The sequence below is a fragment of the Cyanistes caeruleus genome, chromosome 3 (genome assembly GCF_971803275.1).
Source record: "Cyanistes caeruleus chromosome 3, bCyaCae1.hap1.1, whole genome shotgun sequence".
NCBI classification, from domain to species: domain Eukaryota; kingdom Metazoa; phylum Chordata; class Aves; order Passeriformes; family Paridae; genus Cyanistes; species Cyanistes caeruleus.
The window spans coordinates 95,642,110-95,663,250 of record NC_141703.1 but is presented as its reverse complement, the minus strand read 5'-3'; the positions used below and the strand labels follow the sequence as shown (position 1 = coordinate 95,663,250).

At 37.3% G+C, this 21,141-nt stretch overlaps 1 protein-coding gene across 50 annotated transcripts in view; it reads right to left on the bottom strand.

The window, feature by feature from the left end:
- ZPLD1 (zona pellucida like domain containing 1) overlaps nucleotides 1-21,141 on the bottom strand; it is a 98,607-nt gene that overhangs the window by 13,296 nt on the left and 64,170 nt on the right. For 9 of the 50 annotated variants that reach the window (XM_023942717.2, XM_086883172.1, XM_086883169.1 and 6 more), the window contains 5 exons: nucleotides 17,647-17,818; nucleotides 17,409-17,522; nucleotides 8,125-8,238; nucleotides 2,648-2,868; nucleotides 147-328 (listed from right to left, as the gene is read on the bottom strand). In XM_023942717.2, the coding sequence (XP_023798485.1) occupies nucleotides 147-328; nucleotides 2,648-2,868; nucleotides 8,125-8,230 (509 nt within the window). In that variant the 5' untranslated portion in view covers nucleotides 8,231-8,238; nucleotides 17,409-17,522; nucleotides 17,647-17,818. Of the gene's footprint in view, nucleotides 1-146; nucleotides 329-2,647; nucleotides 2,869-8,124; nucleotides 8,239-9,667; nucleotides 9,819-10,048; nucleotides 10,201-15,022; nucleotides 15,080-16,873; nucleotides 17,067-17,408; nucleotides 17,523-17,615; nucleotides 17,819-20,513; nucleotides 20,861-21,141 lie in introns of all 50 variants that reach the window. The other 41 variants (XR_015285055.1, XR_015285052.1, XM_023942752.2 and 38 more) reach the window with 18 other exon arrangements.

The following is a 21,141-nucleotide window of genomic DNA, read 5'->3' as shown; positions in this document are numbered from 1 at the left end:
AGTATTTCTTTTTCCTTGCAACACTTTTGGTGCTTTTTGTCCTTTTTTTTTTTTTTGCTACATAGACAATGCTGTTACAGCATGTGCATATGCACACTTACACAAAGGTGGGGATGAAACACACAGCAATGGAAAAGCACACTTACGAGGCGAGCTGGGTATTGTTAACCAAGTACTCCAGTGGGTAGCTACAGCTAAATTTGTACAGAAGGCCAGGCAAGTAGCTGATGATTGTTGGTGGGTCAGGTGTATCAATGTACCCTGAAACATTTCCTATCTGCACCACTGAGGTATTTCCATAAGCATTGATACCTCGAGATGAGGATACCTATTGAGGAAGACAGAAAATTACTATTAGCTGAGGTTAACTGTGGAACGAAGCAACTTAAGGACACTGATGGTTTAGCCCATAATTTACCCTGAAATATCTTCACTAAAACCTTCAAAGATTAATTTAGTTTAATAACATCTTCCCTGTGTTGTTTTTCACCTCCCTGGAATCATGAGCATAAAAATCACAAGCTATACCTCTGTTCTTAGAACAACATTTGAAAAGAATTATGAGTTTTGGAAACATATTTTTCGGTAGGTACTTTTTTTTTTCTACATTCCCAATGCATTCATGCAACTTACTGGGAAAAACTAAAGCAGCTTTTCTGTTACAGTTAAAAAATATTACCTTACAATGAGATTCCTTATCCAATAAAAAGGTCAATACACAAGCAATTTCGTTCACAGAAACAATATTCTCTCACTGTTGAGCTTTGGTTTGGACACATCAAAAATAAGGTACTTTATAAACAGACACAAGCCAAATAGTTGAACCTTGAGTGTGGGCCTTTGTTTATATTATACATTTCTAAATCTTAATTATAAACTCTAAACTGTCAGAAATTAAAGAGCTGAAAAGCAATACTAACTTAATGCCAATGCAACCTCTGTGGGCATGTTCCATTCTGTATTGCTCAGCTCACAGAGTGTGCAGAGCCTGCAAGAGCACACAGCCCTCAGGAAAACTGAGGGATGCTTCCCTCCTGGTATCATCCCAGCCCCTCTCCATCCACAGCTACTGATCTGAGTAAGGGGGTGGTTTGAAAACAGCTGAGAAGCAGCACAAATTCCTTTCCCAGCAGGCACATACACAACAGGGCAAATTAACATGGCACTGGACTTCTACTGCAGCATTTTTTGTAGAACTGTATTAGCAAAATAGATGTTCTCAGTAGCTTTAAAACACATGATTTCTTAAAAAAAAAACATTTCATTATGGAAGAATTGTCCTGAGGTGCACATGAGTTGTAACATTTTGCAGTAATTACCAGTGGATACACAGCAGGAATTTTGACTTCTTTGTCTACTAAAAAACACTCCTAAAAGACAGAAGCAGGCATGCATTTTGCCCATAGCATACCTAGTAATTTTCTAAATGGCACAAAAATGTTGAAAATAGAATTTCCCAGGATCTGAGTTTTGCCTAAACAGTACAGGCTAAAGTAATTCAGTCAACTACAGCTTTGTTAACGTCGTCACCACCCCACCACCATAAAGCAAAAAGCTGAGTCTGCTGCATTAGAGAAAGACCTGGGTTTTACACAAGTTCTGCCTGAACTGTTGTCTTTCCTTTACTTTTATTGAAAATTAGCTTGAAAGTATTTGCTGTGAAACACTGCCAAGAAATGCAGGGGATTGTCAAACTCCAGTGTGGGGAACACGATAAGAAATGCTCCCTGCTCCTTTTTTGTCTTCATTTGGGGCACAGCATGAATAAACAGAGAGGATGGGAGGAATATTTTTGGTTATATTTTTAGCAGCTGCTACTTTGTCTTTGTATTCAGTGCAGCTTGGTGGGGGACTCTATGAGGAGCTCCAATTATTTGGACTTACGCTGAGGGTCGTTTTATTTTGTTTTTTAAACATCAAGCTCTTAGGATCACGATCAAAGAGCAGGTTCAGGGGGTTTAGAAGTTTACCAACTACACAGGAATAGGAAGAAGGTGCTTCCTGGAAAGTTCTTCTAACTGCAAGTCATGGAGGTGCTATAGTTGGAAAAGGGAGTCTTGAATTGGCTGAACTGGTTTTTTGTTGAAATTTAAAAAGAAAACTCAGCCTAAGGCAAAGAGGTCACAGAGCATATCAAACATTTCAGCAAAATTATTAGCAACAAAACAGGGGCTTGTTGGAAAAACTGACAGACATCAAGTACAAATAGGAATTCTAGAGAGAATGAAACCTTTGAAAATAATACATTTTTAAACTTTTTTTTTTTTAAGTTATTCATAGATACTTTGATATTACTCAATGTGATACACACAAACTGTGGGACTCTCCACTTCTGCAAAATCTAAGCCATGGTGAGCAAGAATTTTGGAAACATTTTGGAAAAATTTCATTCTTCCACTGGAAAAAAATACTTAAATTAAAATTATACTTTCTAATCAAAGGAAAAATGTGTGTCCCACCATATTTTCTCAATACTAATCAAGATTATAAGTCACCAGCTTTTTCTGGGTTTTTTTTGATGCAATATGTTTCTATTTGGGTAAGACAAAGTAAATATTATCTATAAAAGATAGAATACTGTCAAGAGCATTCACTTGATCCTATGTACACACAACCATGCTATAATTTCACTTTGACTTGGTCTTACCACTAAAGTGTTTCCACAAGATTCCAAAGTACTCAGATTGATGATGAAAATGACCACTGCTGGAAAGGTGTTGTTATTGATGAAGCCCCTGCAGTGGGCATCCCCATGTTTCCCATTCAGTGCCAGGTCTGTCTCAGAATAGCCAGAAAAAAGAACTGTGCAAAAATTTATCTTCATAGTAATTGTCTGTACTCCACAGAAAACATTGATATCTCGCTCAGCTGCAAAAAAAATACAGGGAAAGACACTGTAAGACGATTTGAAGTAATCATCATACAACTATTGTAGCAGTTAGTCTAGAGTTGTGACTTCCAATCAAATGATTTTTTAGATTTCAGTTGCAGCAAAATATTAGAATTTAAAGGTAGGAATTGCATTAGTCTGAAGAACAGATTTGACTCTATCACTTCACTATAGAAAAAAACAAGAATTATTATAGCAACATAGTGTAATCAAGCAAGAAATACATTAATCCTGCAGCAAATCTTTTAGTAGTTTCATGTTATATAATGAAACACTGCAACAGAGTAGAAAACAGCAAGTGGTTAAATATTTGGAGTCTGATTAAGCAGCCCCCTCTGGAACAGAAATTTCCAGCAATTTTGAGAAATTGAGAAGGCCAAGCTCTGCCTCCCAGCCCACTCTGGCATGGAAACTGGCTACATTTTTCTGAGTTGTCTGGAGTCCACTTTGTATGAGATCACAGTCTCAGGCTGTGCAGACTTTGAACTACAATCAACAGCATATCCAAGTAATTTATTATGATCTCTCTAAAGTTGGCTTTCCTGGGTTTTGGGGTTTTTTGTTGTTTTTTTTAAGAACTATCAACTTGAGCTTTAATGAAAAATCAGTTGGCTCTTGAAAGACAATGATCAATACTACAAAGCATCTTGCAATCTTTCATTCTGTGCATTATGACAACACAAAAGACCTAGAAAGCAGCAGCTGTTAAAACTGATCAATTTTTGAACAGCAAAAAAACCATCTTCAGACAACTTGACCTCATATTCAAAAGTTCTTAGGATTTTTATGTACTGAATGGAAAAGCATCAGGTTCAGATACAGGCATAAGCAACAGATTGTTTTGCTTTAAAGCTCTAACATTGCTCTTCTTTAACGTCTTCTTTGCCCGTAGATGTTTGGGGGGTTGTTCTGGTGTTTCCCCCTAGTGCTTTACAAAAATATATACTACATTGTTTTAAACACAGACATTACTCCTTTATAGAACTAATTTATTACATCTGCTTAAAGATTAAGGGCTATTAAAAACTGTAGAACAACTTCAGTCAATAATGTACCATTAAGCCTGCTAAAATGAATTGTTTCACTGCATAGTCACAGCAGAGAGGAAATGAAATTTCCATTACAATGAACTAGTTCTTCCCCCATGGTACAGGAGCAAAAGCAGTTTAATTTAGACAGCCTTAATGGTGGCTTTCAAGCCAAAACAATCAAGTGCAGAAAATAACAGGCCAAACTCAGTACTGAGCTAATGCCATGATAAATGTTACTCACTGGGTGTCAATTTGGGCAGAAAGGTACTGGAGGCAAGACAGGAGTTGAAGCAATTTGGCATTAAATTCGCCTGATTTGTACACAATCATAATCCCACTAATGTAACACACAAAGATCAGGAAGCAGCATGCTTTGGTTTTCCAAAAACTCCAAAGCAGGAGGACTATTTATTTGATCCATTTAATGAGTGTACTAAGGTAGAGGGGACAGTACAAAAAGGGGAATGGCAAAGGGTGCATTTACACTTTCTTGGACTGATGCACAAACAGATTGTAACTAATTGCAGGATGCAACAAAGTAGCTCAGTTAATTTCATAACTCACTTCAAGCCTTTTCAAAAAGCAGAACAATAACTTTACCAATTAAGTTACCATTACTGCTTGCAAAATTATCATTTGGCACCATGGGAAATGAGGCCATACTGTACAAAACCAACTTGTGTGATACAGAAGGATAAACAACCTTTCCAGACAACCTTCTCTGTCCACTACTTCATGAGGAAATATTGCTTCCAAATGAGTCCATTCTGGAAATAAAACATTTTTTGTTCAGAAAATTATTTGAGGCCAGTCGCAAACAGATCTCATGCCCTCTTAGATGTTAAATATCTAGCTCATTTCTTGACAATTTGGGAAGGTAAATATTATTCCTATATAAGTTAAAAGAAACAAACAAGAACAAAAATGTATTTGCATTCCTGCATTAAAAGCTTCTGGTTTTCTGAGTCAGAGGAGCGATGATTTGAAGGCACCCAGCTGATGAAGCCTTAACTATAATGGCCTCTGTCACAGAGTTTCCATGCAGACAGACCACTTGGTTTCTTTCTGACTCAAATCACACAAGCTACATACAAGGCAGCAGTGCTCAAGGATGGCTCTCAAAGAAGAGAGTAAAACTCAAGAAGTACACAGATCCTACAGTAACAGAGACCATCTTGAATTATGGGGAGACTCATGGGGGGAAATGCTGGGAGCTCCACTCCCACTTCTGCTCTGTTACCCCCTCCACATATTGACAACTCATCCCAGGGCAGGCAGTAAGAAAACCTTCAGAGGACAAGAGTTATCGACAAAAGTCATTCCATCAGAAGAGGAATGAAAAGACCTGTGTAGTTCAAAACCAGTTTCTCCTCATGGACCTCATCTTTGATCAAATCACTGCTCTGATATTGAATTAAAATGCATAGTGTAAGTGAAAAAGAAGCAACATTTCCTCAGTCCCTACTAAGTTCTCAACATGTACTTAAGACAAGAACTCCCTGAACCAAAACTGCATGTCCCAACTGGAGACAGGCTGCTATGGCTCTATGTATCAGTAGTTCTCTAAAAGCTATGCCTTACTGCAAAGCAGAGATCAAGCTTTTTTCCCCTAAGTAAGCCTTCTGAATGATGGCAAGATCTAACCTAATTATGTATTCTCTAGAACACATCTAGCTTTTGGTACAAAAAAAATCACTGCATTTTCTGTCTACCAAAAATGGGGCTATTTTTCCTTTATTCCTGATGACTATTGCATACCTGCAATCTAAAATTAACCTGCAAAGTGCAGAAATAAAAGTTCTGTCTGATTGTCATCCTATTTATGCAGCACCATTCCTATGCAAGAAGTCACCTAAGTGATGGATGATAAAAGCACAAACAAATGAAAAATGGATGAGTTCCATGGTTCCTCTAGGAAGGCTTCCCTTGTTCTCCTTGTTGAAGACAGCTTCTGTTTCTTATCAACATTTAAAGAAAAAGAGGAGACAACTTCAACACCCAGTGGATTCTCCAGTATCTGCACACCATGCTTGGAGTTCCAGCTGACAGCAATAAAGACCCCTTGTGTGGAACAAATAAGGAACAGGAAGAAAATCTATCCATAGCCATATCCATAGCCAGGTTCTGTGAGTCTCAGCCTGGAAGACACTGGTTTTAAAATGTTCTCCTTTTTGACCTCTCTCTCTCCTCTCCCATTAGATTTGAGCCCCAAGGGCCCTGAGGCAGCATGCCCAAAACCACAGCCCGAGCCAAGTGCTGGGGAAGCCAGCACAGGAAGAGTGAGCCCCTTCTCCCTGCAGAGGATCTCTCACCCATCTTCAGCACCCTCTCAGCCCCACTAGCCCCAGCCCATTATGTACTAGACCCTTCTGCATATTGAAAATAGCACCTGTCAAATCTGGGGCAAGAGGGGATCCTGGCTTTTACCTCCATCTTGGATGCACAACTGACAAACAGAATTATTCTGTTTTCCTAGCTCTCAAAATCAAAACAGTAAGACTGTTGATTAAATTCTAGCCCTTGAATCTTTGCTGCCTTAGATGAAAAACAAGGAAAAGCAGGACTCTGCTCTCAGATTCTATGGACATTGAGGGGTGATTAGAATTTACTTTAAAAAAAAAAAATCTGTTTACTTGTAACCTAAACAGATTTTCTCCCAAGACAATGAGATTTGGCAGACACAGAATCTGATATGACTCATTTTTATGAGGCAGAACTGCAAGAGGCCCCTAAATACCCTCAATAAGAGATGAATTCAATTCGCAGGTATCACATTTCAAATAAACATTGGCACAGAGCAGGTGCAAAAAATGACCAGAGAAAAATTTTAAAACACAGAGAGAAGAACATAAACTTCCCTCTATCTGTTGCAAACCTCTCAATGAACCTAAAACAGGGACCAAAAAAAGCCAGAATTACATAAGAAACTCAAAAGGTAGCTCTGAAGAAGGGGGGCAAAATTCACTCACACTTCAGGGGCAAGCCTGTAAAAATTAATACTAAGGGGAATATATATAATTATAAAAAATAGAAGGGTTATATATATGTGATATATATCACACACACATATTATATTATATGTGATTTTCTCAGGAATGGAGACAATATATATGGTCTCCTTTGAATGTCTTATTTCTCTGTTCTTCGTGTTCATATTGATTAAGTGGAAAAGAATCAAACCCACTGATGGTCCTTATGGCAACAAAGCACCTAGCAGTGTGATAGTAACACAGGAATCAATAAACAGATTTTCTGCCTTCTGCTGACTTAAATTTAACAAAAGAGCTGACCCTTCCCGAAAGAAAAAAAAAAAAATCAAAATTTTTATTATTCAGAAAGCAACAACAGGAAAGGTATTACAGTGTAATACTACACTGAGTGTTCATTACTGAACTACTCAATTCAATCGCTATCTCAGAAAAACAAGATGTGAGAGAGACAGTATTCACAGCCTACTTTTTATTATTGTTATTCTGCCCAAGATACAACTGAAGCAGGAAGGATAAGAAATGTAATAGAAACTAAAAGGGTCCTTTGCCTGAGTAAACCCTGATACTATGCCACTAAGACCGACATTTCATTTCTATTTCTCTTTGTATTAACAGCTCTGAACATCCAATGTCCCCAAAATTACTTCATTCCCATCTTCTTAGAGGAAGGAAAATACATCATCCATAGAAATATCCCATTGCTTCACCTGTCCCTAACCAAGGACTTAATGTTGAAGTGAGGCACTAAAGTTTTGTCATCAAGTTAATTTTGCTTAAAATAGATACATATTTCATTATTTTAATAAAAGGATATAATTATATTCTCTTATGCAAGAAAAGAAAACTATGAAACCCAGACATAAAAGAAAACCCAGTTAGAAGTGTGAGAGTATTAAATCTACAGAGAACATTTACAACAATATGAGCTCTGGTGAATGTTTTAGAGCTCTGGCAAAAGTGGGTCAAGCCCCACTAGTGTGAGGGGAATTGCTTGCTTTGCTACCAGGCTGAATTTGACCGATTGTGCAATTAAGAAAAAAGTAAAGTGCAGCATTAGACAAGTTCATTGTCACAAAAACAGTTAACACTCACTTAATGTGGAGTCCTATCCCCAGGCTTTAGACAGATTTAAAGCTCTGTATTTAAAAATAAGCACTGCTTTGAACCAAGACAATAAAGAAGCCGTTAGAAAAAAAGTCTATTAAATACTTACCAGGAAACCTGCTATGGAGGTTAGCATCACAGTTGTATCCATTGAACTGAGCAATCACTGGAAGCACTTTAATCGTCAGCAGGAGCAGCAACCATACCTGTTCCATTGCAAAACCTAGCAAAACATTAAGTGGTTATTACACACATCTGTTCATTGCACTAAAGATGCTAACTGCAAACATTCTATCACTCAGGAGGCGATGGTCTCCAGCAAAGGAACTGGGGATAAAGCTCACAAGCTTGTGGAGAAAGAGGTCACAGAAAGCAGGGCCCATTTCTCTGCTCCTGAGTAATGTGTAATTTCTACTGACTTCTACAACTTTGAATCATAACTTGTGGCAAAGTAAAAGGTATTCAAGGATAATATCAAATGTGAAAAAAAAAAAAAGCTCTAAAATATATTTATAGATTAGAATTGCTTGAATGTTTAAATTCAAACTGGTTTTTGACATTTCAATGTAAAATTCCTTGAGAAAGATGTCTTGGCTAAAATAAAACTATTATTCCAAGTCATGGAAAACCATGGAGATACATGGTTAGTTCAGCAATTGTCAGGCTCAAGATCCTAGAATAAAAACCAGTTTATATCTATTTGCTAAACATTTGTTCTTTGCAGCACAAATGTAATTAAATTGAGCTTACACAAAGAGCTGGTAGCGACGCTTGCATCTACTTGAATTGTATCTGGCAATCAGAACACGTGAATTTCTAGTGTTCTCAGTAATGATTCCTTTTGCAAGGAAAGCTCCAAAGTGTAATAGCTGTGGTGTTTACCACAACCAAAAAAAATCCCCAACTTCTTATACAAGTCCATCAAAAGCATCCCAAAACATTGAGATTTTTGTCAGTGAACCCAAGTGCACTAATTTTTTATTTGGTTTATTTTGTTTGTTTTTTTATATATGCAAGATTTTGTCATTCTAGAGAATATAGCTGCTGATGTAGACCCCAAATGTGGCAATGCTCTCCATTTGCCTAGACAGGAGCTCAGCAATTCTAAGATTTAGGAAATTGCTTCCTCTAAGATTACAGATCAGCTCTCTCTAAGTGGGTAAGGAACATGTGCAAACCTCAGAGATACAGAATACCTAAATCAGCCACACCTGGCATGGCAAGGGACTGTCCTGCATTGCTGAGGAGAGCTGGCCACAGCACATGGAGAGAACTTTTGAGACAAACCCCCATTCTTTACTGAATCTTTCAAGGCTACACAGCAATAGCAGTCTGAGCTACTTCTCCTCAATAATGCAAAATATTTCGCTAATTTTCAAACCATGCTCATTTAATGCTCTGTGTGGAAATAAAACCCTTTAGAGGACACTCACATTCTTTGTCAATGAACAGATCAACTCCAACAAAACACTGACCCAAATTCTTCTAAAATGTCAAAGGTAAGTGTACAGCCAATGATTCCTGTGTAATTCTGCTTAGAAATACATGGAATGAAATGCAGATTTGGAAACACCAGCTTCCAGCTCAGCATGTACATTTGGGAAGTTAGGTGTAACTTTTGCTATTATCACATCCAAAAGCAGCTCTCTCACCTAGTTCTTCACAACTTTCTCCATGTGTGAGTTACAGAAACAATGCAACCTCCTTTGTGTTTCAGGTGGATACTAAATTCTAAACAAAAGCCCTCTTTAACCCTTTATGCTTTTTCCATTCGATTCCTGTGGAGGTTGACAGCACTTGCACCTAATGTAAATGAAGAATTGTGAAAACATAAGAAAGAAAATAAAACTTCCAACTGGGTTGCTATGAAACCTCTGTATTTTCATGATCTCTTCACCCTGTCCATCACTCTCAGATGGAGAAGCACAGCAGTGTTTTGCTTGTTTGTTTACTATGGGAATTCATATGTTATTTTGAAAGAAACATCTTTTCCTTCAGAAAATTGGCATTTCTCCAGTGTCCTGGAGCCTTACCTCTGCTTGTACAGCAGTTACATTGATAGAGGGGGTATTACCGCTCTCTTGTATATGGGCTGGTTTCTGATGTCCTTTGAAATGGGATATATCAAGGGCAATTTACCAAGGTCTAAATCTGAGTTTAATTTTCTAACATCCATAGTGGTTTTCTGCTTGCAAAAAAAAAAAAAAAAAAAAAACCACAAAAAAACGCTGTTTGGAAAGAGTTTAATGAAAGATGCCACTGATAAAGCTGTAGCTATTATTTTAGATGAAAAGCAGAACTTCACAATAAATTCCAAAATTTTGATTATTAAAAATAACTTGCTGCATTTTAAAGGGAGGACAGATGATTGCTAAGGAACAAATCTGAATTAAGACATTAAGTATTTATAGTGTTATTTCTCTAACTGTATTCAGAACAATTCAGATTTTAACACAACCAATAATGTCCTACTTGCATTTTGGCTATTTACTCATCTGCATATGGATCAACATGCAGATCCACATCACCAATTGAGCTGACTCCTTCTGCTTTTTGGTTAAATAAGCTAGGAACATACATTATTTTTAATTTCTCAAAAGAACTGCAGGGCTAGAAAGCACCCTGAGAGGCCAACATCACTGATCTGCCCATCCCAGACACAATTAAGGCAGCCATTCCTGCTTTTCCAGCCTGGTCTTAAAGGCACCAGCAAGCTATTTCTCAAGAGAAATTTCTAAATTTCAGCCCCCCAAAATGTGTAAGGCATCCTAACCTAAAGGTTTCTACCATACTGAAATGACAGATCATTTAATGCAATTATAGAAACAAAAAAGTTTTATCAAAATAGTAATGGGAACATGATTATTATTGCTGTCATATGAATATGAAAATAAAAATCCATGTACAAAACTGTAAAATAAGTGTCAGGAATGGGATGATTTATAACCCAGGAGTGAAATTCATGAGGAAGACATCTACCTTTTTTTCTTCATTTAGTACTATAAATGTATATATTAGTATATATAAGTATATATAAAGTAGATTCTTAGAATGCCTTTTTTGAGGAACGCAGCTCTTGGTGTTTTCAAACAAAAAGGGGCTTCTATGATCTACAACAAACATATTTGGCTGTTAAGACTTCCAGGATTAAAAACATGCCAACACATACTGCAGTGGAAATCTGACCCTCTCTGATTAAACCCCTAAAGAACAAACCCATCCCACGTTTCACTGATGCACCAAGACTGATGTACCAGGCCCTGCAGTTCTGTGCTGCACACCACTGAACACTACAGAGAGGTCAGAGTTGCAACACCAAGTCCTCACTTGAATTGTTATCACTTTACAAAGCCCTTGTCCCTGCTTTGATAAACTTCACCGTGTCAGAAAACCTGCAGAGGATTCCCAAGTAAAGATGTTTATGATTTGAACATGACAAGCTTTTGCAGTCAATTTAGGAATTTAATTCCACTGAGAAGCTGTAGTTTGATTTAAATTCCCACTTCTTTCCTCTGTCATGACCTGATATTCATTTCTCTTCTTTCCCATTGTCTCTAAAAAGCTCTTCAAAAATTTTCCATTGTCAACAGCATTCACTGATTCAGCCCAACATTGTTTTTAAATACATTTGTGAGCGAGTTGTGACTTTGTGTACATTATTATTTCAGATATTCTTCCTGTATTTTATAAGAACTTCCTGTAATCCACTGCTTATTCTCTATTTTAAATTCACAGGGTGTGGCAGTTCAGCTAGCAGAATAATATGGTGATCTTTAGACCTTCTGACTGGATACATCTTTCAAAAAGAATATTTGATAGTAACAACAAAAATTTCTGAAAGAAAGTTAGAGATGTGATGAGAACATAGTAAGGTGGTGGCACATTTATAAGTGTTTTCATATATGCCTAATACACCTGGTAATTGCCTAAATGTTGTATAGCAATGTACATTAGGTATCTACAAGTAATGAAATAGGAACATTACTTCTGCTCATAAAATATTTTCAGATTATAATTACACAGTTCAACAAGTCCCTCTCAGTAATGTCATGACAAAATAGTTCCTTGTCCTTCTGGCTTACATTCATCTTTCTGCCACACCTGTTTCTGCATGTGCACCCAAGAAGTGAATCGTTATGAAGTTCATTTACTGTGCCACTGTTGGGTCCTCCAGAACCACTCTGCTTCTAAACACACAAGAGATCATTTGCCATCACTTAAAAGTAGCCCAGTAAACAAAACCAGAACACTTCTCTACCTCAAGTTCTTCAGTAGAACTTTCTCTTTTCACTCCTACATGCAATTGAAATAAATTTTCCAGATCGTTTTCACAATCACCTTCCACTTTATATACCCTTGGGTCTTATGATGTGGATAAAACAGGACTTGGATCTTTACAGCAATTGTTTTAAAGATAAGCCTATCTAAAGGTGATAATTGCCATTTTTTAGAAGATTTTTTGTAGAAAAAAGGGAAACTGAGATGCAAATAACTTTAAGACACATTTCAACTACAAAATTTCTCTGTTTGTAGATAATCTTTGGTTCTAAGACTTTGAAACACTTATATCTTTCTTTAGAGTGTTCTGTGATTTCAGACTCGGTAATGCCATCACATTTCTGACACATAGCAAAACCTGCAAAATGGAAAAAATAAATATATACAGACACTCACACACATAGATGTACATGACAAATGCAAACACACAGAGGCACACACATGTATCTTGAAGTTCAACAGTTTCTTACTAAACCTATGAACAGTCTGTAATTAAGTCTTAAAGTATATAAGGACCCACAGCAAATGTAATAATTTTACATATATGAGGAAATAATAAAACTAAGAACATCATAAATCAGTTCACCTCAAAATGCACAAAACCAGCTGATTTTTCACACATGAAAACTGTGAAAATATTTTTGTTTTAAATAAGTAAATTAATCTCTCTAGTAGCTATTCAGAACACAGCAGTTCTGGACTGAATGAGAAAGGCCACAATTTAAAAACACACATTAGTTGGGCAGAGACTTGCCTTTAGCATCAATTATGTGGCCCCAGAATGACCTGCATGCATTTTCCAGTCATATTTTTCCCCTCAGTTCTTGAGATTTATAAAATGAATCCTGAATTAGATCCATAATATATTACACTTGTAATTAAATATTGGGTCAAAGCTTGGAACACCTCCTTAATCAAAGTTCTAACAGAACCAAACAGGAGCGTTCCCTCACCAATACTAAATCATAGCTGAAGTCTCAAATGCCAGGAGGTTTTGCGATTCATGTAGGTGCCCACACTTTACAAGGAAAATGAGACTGAAAAAGTAATTTTTGCAGTTTTTGAAAAAGAAGCTTTTGTTCTGCTTCAAAAGTTTAAAAATTCTAGCGTAAGTTAAGAGAATTTTGAGTTGTTTTCAAGTCTTCTTGCAGTATTCTCTTTCACAGAACGAAAAAGCCAAAGGGTCTGAAAAAGAGATGTTAAATTTCCACAAAAGGACGCCACATCAAAATCATTAGACTTTAATCTGAAAGACCTCAAATTGTACCAGTGCACTACAATGAGCAACTTCTATTCAAGATCATAAAATATTTATATGGAAGCAATACATATTGTGCTTCTGAAATGAAATAATAATAATATTAAACCCTGCTGAACACCAAAAGGGTGAAAACCTACATCTGCTTCCAGAATTCACAGCTCAGTATTTTTTGGGACTCTTATTACTGTATTGAGAAATAAATGTGTATGTTAGGTAAATAATAGAAGCCTTACAGCCATGCTGAGCTCTTGAATCCATAAAACCAGGTGTGTTTAGAGAGAGGCACTAGCACAAGTCCATCTGGAGCTTCATCTCAGAGCCTCAGATAGGCAAAAATCCAGCTGAGACGGTTTTTCTGCCTAATGACTACAGAAATTTAATTGGTGTACCATATTGCCAATAAGCTGTTAAAAAAAACAACAAAAAATCCTACCTTTCAATACTTCAAAATGTTCCTAATAAACTTTTAAACATTGTACTTTAGTATACATCTATGTCTTTATTTTTACAACCAATCCTTGGATGCGCTGAGGTTTTTTTATTCATCTAATCTGAGAAGAAACTAAGTTAAATGCATATTTACAATGTAAGAAGAGAACAAGTGATCAAGTGAATACTATGTCTTTATGAAATATTTCCAGATTTATACAAAGCAGCATAATATCTTCTTCCAAGGAGACAGACTATTGTGAAAATATAGGTATAAAAGCAATAAATCCAAACAACTATTTGTTGAACAAGCCAAAGATCTTGACTTATTAAATCTATTTAAATTTATTCATTTGCAAGTGTTTAGGTCATGGAGTAGACTCTTCACCTGCTATTCTGTGCCCTAAATAACAGATTTATTCTAGTGTTTCCTACATCCACTAGTGAAATAATATTCTTCAAATGTGATATCTTCCCCCTACGCTGTTACATATTATTTTCACCATAGCTCTGCTTAGAGATGGAGCAGTTGAATTTTAGTTTAAATATCGCCAGAATACTTCCTTTGCAGTCCCACAAAAGCAGCCTTAACAGTATATTTATATCTCTCTTCCAGACATTTATTTTAACAACCTAAGAAAATGCTAGCATTTTTCAAATCATGCTAATCATACCATAAAAGTACATAATTATGTATCTGGGAAATAAGCTAAAAACTGTAAGTCTCTGTTTGACATTGCGTTTTCAAATCCATGGTAGACAGATACTTCAATAAAGTGTGAAAACACAAATCAACTTTAAGTTCCACATATAGGAATGCACAAAATGACATCTGAGCCTCACAGTAAAGACTCATTTCTATTCTATTCTTCCAACCTGCATGAACTAACCAGTGTTTCCCACAGGACATTCGTGCAGATACAAAGCACAGAATGTCGCCAGTGAAAGCAGGTTTGAGAGGAAAACTGGTCTTAAGGAAGCAATTTATAGTCAAGGCTTTGGACCTGAATGAAACAATTTTGAACAGATTATCTTCTACCTTCACACTCTTCTTATTGTCTATTGCATCAGAAAACCTTTGACATCAGCAAGATATCTGAGAAAAAAAGGAAATTCGGTATAAGATTTGGAGACTATTGCAGTGAGTAGTCGAAAAGATCATTTTAGCTCAAATTTGGATGTTCTTGACAAATCAAGACCTCCTTTTAATCATTAAAATCCACAAAGCTTGTTGTGGTCTGCTTTTCTTTAATTTTGTGGTTTATAAACTCTTTAGTGCATCTTCAGTGCATTCAGCTGAAATGCCAAGAACATAAAACAACTGAAAACACTGATAGATTCCCTATTGAGGTCACTGCACTTCTGACTCACATCATAAAACTAAAATAAAAATCGTGTTGCATTTTCCTTATCTTACTTCAGCTACAAAATACTATAAACAATCTGATTACAAAACAAGAGCCTTCAGATAAACACCAGCTGTGCCACATTCACTTACAGATTGGCAACCACATATAGAAGTATCTGTAATGAACACAACTACAGTGTTTAAGATACTGTCTAATTAATCCAATAGTGAGGGAAAAAATGGGACAATTTAGCTCTATTGCAGCTGGTCTACATTGTGTTTCACTTTCAGTGGAAACACTGCAATTTGGCAATCTCTGAGACTAAAGCAAGTCCAGGGTCATCTTGGACTGAAACACAAAAGTAAAAGCGGTGTCGCCTCCCCTGCACAGGTAGTGCACAAAGGCTGTCCCTAAAACCTGGAACTAAGAGACTAGTTCCTAAGCTTAAATACATTCTCCATACATGCACATTCAATCTACAGATTTCCTTCTCAGACCACTGATCATTATGGGGGTTCCATCAGCTGGTAAATTTACAGAGACTGTCAAATCATCTGATATAGGCCCCTGAAGCCTCATCACATTCTACTGGCCTTCAGTCACCTCTAACCATGGTCTGGGCTCCAACACACTGATCTACTGATGAGATGCTCTTAATCCTATTGCCTGACCCCAGAGCCCTGCAATCACATGGGCAGATAAAGATCTAAATGAGTATCATTCTACTTAATTATTCTTTTTATGCTTTTGAAGAGAGCAATATAGATATAAATCTTCAGTAAAATAATGTTTGATGTCACTAGCAAGTAGATTATACTGCAGCCATCTGTTTGCAGCTTGAAAAGTTACCAGTAAAACAAGACTTCCCTGACAAAAAGCACCAAGAGTTTATGCCATCATGATTACTTCAATTTCCTCACTTTTAGAAACAACAATTAAGCAGTAAGACTGCAGTGTAGCGCTGCCATAGAGTAAAACCTTATCTAATCCTTGGAAGTTAAACAAATTTGCAGTAAATAATGCTGCTGCTATCTTGCTCAAAGAAAGCATGTAATCCCACAGATTTCATAAACTGTGAAATCAAAGAGATTCTGTTCCTAGATTTATATTTAAAAAGAAAAACTATTTCTATTGTAAAATAGAAGAGATTCACTTATGGCTATTTCTTTCATCATGTTTCGAGTCCAAGCTGTAGCCATTTGGGACTTAAAACAAGATCTGAAGTGCTTTTTGAGCAAACTTGTAAAACAAGCCCGAGGGGTGCTGCTAAAGATCTAGCTGAAAGAAAACAAAACAGCATGCTCTGGTAAAACCATTCCTCGGTCAAGAACATGCAAGCAGGGCCAGCATTCCTATCTTCTGCAGCTCTTAAGGTTTTCCCCCACAGTACACAAGTCAATTATGGTAACTGTGTCAATTTGGACAGTATCAGTTCATCAGCTTAACCAAGGACTTGATTTCAAATCCCCATGATCTCCATTGAAGAATAAATATATCGCTGTTATTATTACTTTAAAAATAAACAAAGGTGGTGCAATTACCATGTCCAGCCAGCTTTGTGACCGGAAACAATGCAATTTCCAGTCAACTCCTGTCATTCAATTGCAGTGGAGCCAGATAAGAAGTCCTGCTTATCAAAATTTTCCTCCGTCAATGCAATGATTGTGGGAACCGGCTGACTGACACCACAAGCTGGATAACATCGTCTCCTTCAAGCAATTGATTGTTTCCCTCCTGAAAGCAACACGAGTGGGTTTGACATACATCGATAGCCTCCACATTGCATAGGGCTTACAACCTTCCTCCTCTAGCATTAACAGTGCAAGTCTGGCCTGGGTACCCTTGGGTAAAAGCTAAGTTGCAAAAGTCACTCATAGTTGGATGCCAACGCCTTCATGTTTGCATCAGCCACTCCCTGCATACTTCTGCCCCAACAAACTACCACTGAGATTTCCTGGTGAGGTTAAATTTGTCTGACAGGTGATAAAGTAAGAATTTTCTTTCAAAAGTAATGAATACTGTGATATTAACCAATATTTCAGTAAGTTCTAGTTGGCTGACATGGTGGGCACTTACCGAAATCCCCTGTAGTTGTTGAGTCAGCTGTACTCCATCTATCCCGTGCTCCTGCATGTGATCAACTGTTCAACCCCTCTGCCCTGCAGAACTTTTTCAGAAAATACTCTGAGCCTGTGGATGGAGGAAAAGAGACATTCATTATGAAAATTCTTTTTAAAATAGGGCTGGATTTCAGATGGGAAAATTTGACAGGTCTCAGAATACTTTACAAGCCTGTTCATCATCAGAATGAAACCTGAGTAGGTTCTTTATGGTGCCTTTTTTCAATCCTCTGCCTGTTTTTTCCTTGCAGGCTTTTGATCTGCTTCTCTCCACTTGTATGAAGAAATCCAGAGGACCATGTGGGGCAAACAATCAACCTGGAGAAATTCTTCTGTCATCAGCTTGTTGAGAGAAAACCTTGTCTGCTAAAAAAGAGGGGTGGGAGGAGGAAGAGAGATGGAAGCATTGAGATAGGATCAGTAACTAAACTGCAAGGTTATCAATGTACCGTTGTGTGTTGTGAGAAGTGTCTGTCTTTTTTTTTTTTTTTTTTTTTCCAGCTCTGGGCTAAACTCATGGTACTAAACAAAACAAAAGCAAAAAGAGTGACATTTCACACTGTGATGAAAATGTGATATAGTGGTGTCATCGTGAATACAGGTGTCAACAGAATGATAATTACCAACAGGACATCAATGCACACAAAGCCAAGTGCACACAAAGGCAAAGATCAAGCTGCTAGAAACTAAGCCTGCTTCATAATATCTACTCCTCTCTTTCTGGGATTTGGAGGGGTTTGTTTAACTCCTGTTTCTGGCATTAGACTTTTTCCTTCTTCTGCCCCCTCTCTCCATTTTATATAGTAACCATCTATGCCTGGAAGCTTTTATTACACCTTTGGCCAGGGAAAACAGTAGTTTGTAGGTTTTTGCATCATAGAGACAGCTTTGAGGTGCCAGCTTTTGGATTTGTTGGAATGTGGGGCAGTTTTAAGAAGAGAAAAGCCCTGCCTTTGCCATGTCTTCACTTTGACCAGCTCCTCTGAAACATCCAAGTGCTGCAGAGCACACTGCATACATTGATGGCAGCCCAGGCAGGCCCTGCAGAGCAGACATGGCAGAACCAGTGCTGACATCATGCTCTGACTCGCCTCCTCCTCACCATCCTCCAGTGCCAGGGCTGTGACAGACAAATGCAGATTTTCTTCTTAACACTGAAGCATCACACAAATCCAAACTAAAATTTCTCTATGTAATATCAGTTTCACAAACAAGTGCATTTAAAGAGCAGTCTAACTTTGAGTAGGTTTCCAAAATGAGAATCTCTATTTATGTTGTTTTATTATTTAAGACATGTCCAATACCAAAAGTCATCTCTTGCCTTTTGGTCTTCAAATGAGATTATTGAAAACACCAAATCATCATAAATCATAGTGCAATTTCTATTTCCACTGACAGCAGTCACAGCTTATGCAACATCTGTGTTTCCTCCCTCTGCAGGAGTATGTACACAATGAAATCCTGACAGGTGTCATCCCACCTTTCCCTTGCTGCAGGACTGGTTTCCAGCAAATAAAAGAGACAAAGCACAAGACTGCACAGCAGGTCCTTAATACGTGAGGCTTACTCAAGGAGCTGGTCACCAGCAGCTATCCACGGGGCAGCTGTGAAGGCTGTGCTCTCCTGGGAGACACAGCTCTCCCCAAAACTGTAGGAGCAGCTTGGCTGAGGCAAGCACACTTCTACCTGCCCACGTGTGTGAGCACAAGTGGGTTTTAAAAGCCACAGTGGCTGCATCACCCTCATCCCAGCAGGGCACAGCATGCACCCCTGTGAAAGTCATGGCTCACAGCAGCTCTCACCTTATCGTTCTCAGGGAAACAGTGATTACCTAGGTGTTAACCCCAAGCAGCTTTTGCCACCTGGAAGGGCAGAAGTTTTCCCCTCAATCTATTAAAACCCCACAGGCAGGGTGAAAAACAGCCCAACATGTTTCATCATTAATTGACTGATCATATTTATAGGAAGCTATCCATCAACAAATCCCTGTTCTTAGTAAAAACAAGCCCTTCACTGCTATATCACTGTACCTATAAGTGACCTGAAGGATCTACCACACACCCTCAAAAATCCAAGTTTCTTTTTCAAGAGAGCTTTTTCAAGTTCTCTATAGAGAATACTGTAATTTCCCTGTTATATAATGTGTTATTTCTCTATTCTTTACATTTAAAATAAAAAGAAATCCCTAAATTCTTTGACGGGAGAAAAAAAAATAACCTGAATATTTCAACATTAACCCTTGAGAGAATGTGCCCCAAAATATTTGATTCTCTAATCTAAGAGTGTATTCATAAGGATAACTATTTTCACTCTATATAATGTAAAGTGGTTTTGAAAGTTTTCAGTATGACTTCAAACAGTTATTATGGCCAGAACAAACATAAGACCACCGTTCTATGAATAGATCACAATAAGCTTTCCAAATGTACCTCATTATGAGTAAGAGACATCTTGCTCATTTCCAAACTAAAAATCTGTCTCCATTCCACAAATCTTTCTGCCCATCTCACTCATATTTTATGTGTAATTTGAAATCAGACAAGCTGATTCTTCTAAAGCATCATTTTCAAGGTGATTTGGACACAGTTTGATTACTTTTAATTAATTTTACCAATTAGCTTCTAAGGAACTTTCTTCTTTTCATATAGAAAGATAAGCAAAACACATTTTTACATAACACGTAAGCAAAAACATTTCTATTTCCCTCTTCTCCAGAGCTTAGAATGTCCCCACACCTTGCTACTCATATCTAAATACCTGTGAGGAGACAAACTGAAAGAGAATAGAAAAACACAATAAAGAACAAATTTTACATAAAAGGTTATGTCTAAAGATTTTTAACCAGTCCACACACAAGCCAAATTCTACTGCTATTTTGCTCACAATGGAATTACATATTTTTCCAGATTTGCAATTATCGTAATAAAAATAAGATAGATAATATAATCCTGGGGTTTATCACTATTATCTTCTTATAGATAGCTCTGGAATTATCTTAAACTTGCTTCTACCAAACTCAGACAACATCAGAACTTTGCTGTTAATATGAAATGCTACAAACCTCAGCTAGATTGCTAGCTTGAAGTACAGAGGCTATTTCAAAATGAAATATTCTTCAATGTCGTAAGTCATACAAAATTCCCATTCGCAGTTTAAAAGTGAAATGCTTTTCTCTGTGAGGATGGATTCTGGGTTTTTTGGAAATGAGCTCTAAAGGTGCACAGTGATTTCTGGAGTGTCCATGAAATGAGTTCTGCAGCTTAAATGACCTTCTAATGGAAGAATTCAGCCAAAGTACATCTCCATTGTTTAGGAAAAGAGCAAGTTTTATACACAATTAGATATGTAATTTTTCTAGTCATGTGCTTTCTGTAGAATATATGTCAACATCAAATGTTTAAAATATGTCTGGAAAAAAAAATAGGATGGTTAAAAGAACAACCTCAGCTGTCAAAACACGAACAAGCAAATCTTTCTGACAAAATAACCTGTCAAAGTTTGGCATATTTTTAGGACATATGTCTGCGTATATAGGCTTATATTTGAGTGTTCTCATGGATTCCCTCCCTAGACATCATCATCGCTCACATTCAGTACTGACAGTGAAATTTTGGAAGCTTCCAAACAGCCCCCCACTCCCTCTCCAGTTGCTTTGTGCTTCTCATAGTTGTAATCATCTGCATTTAAAT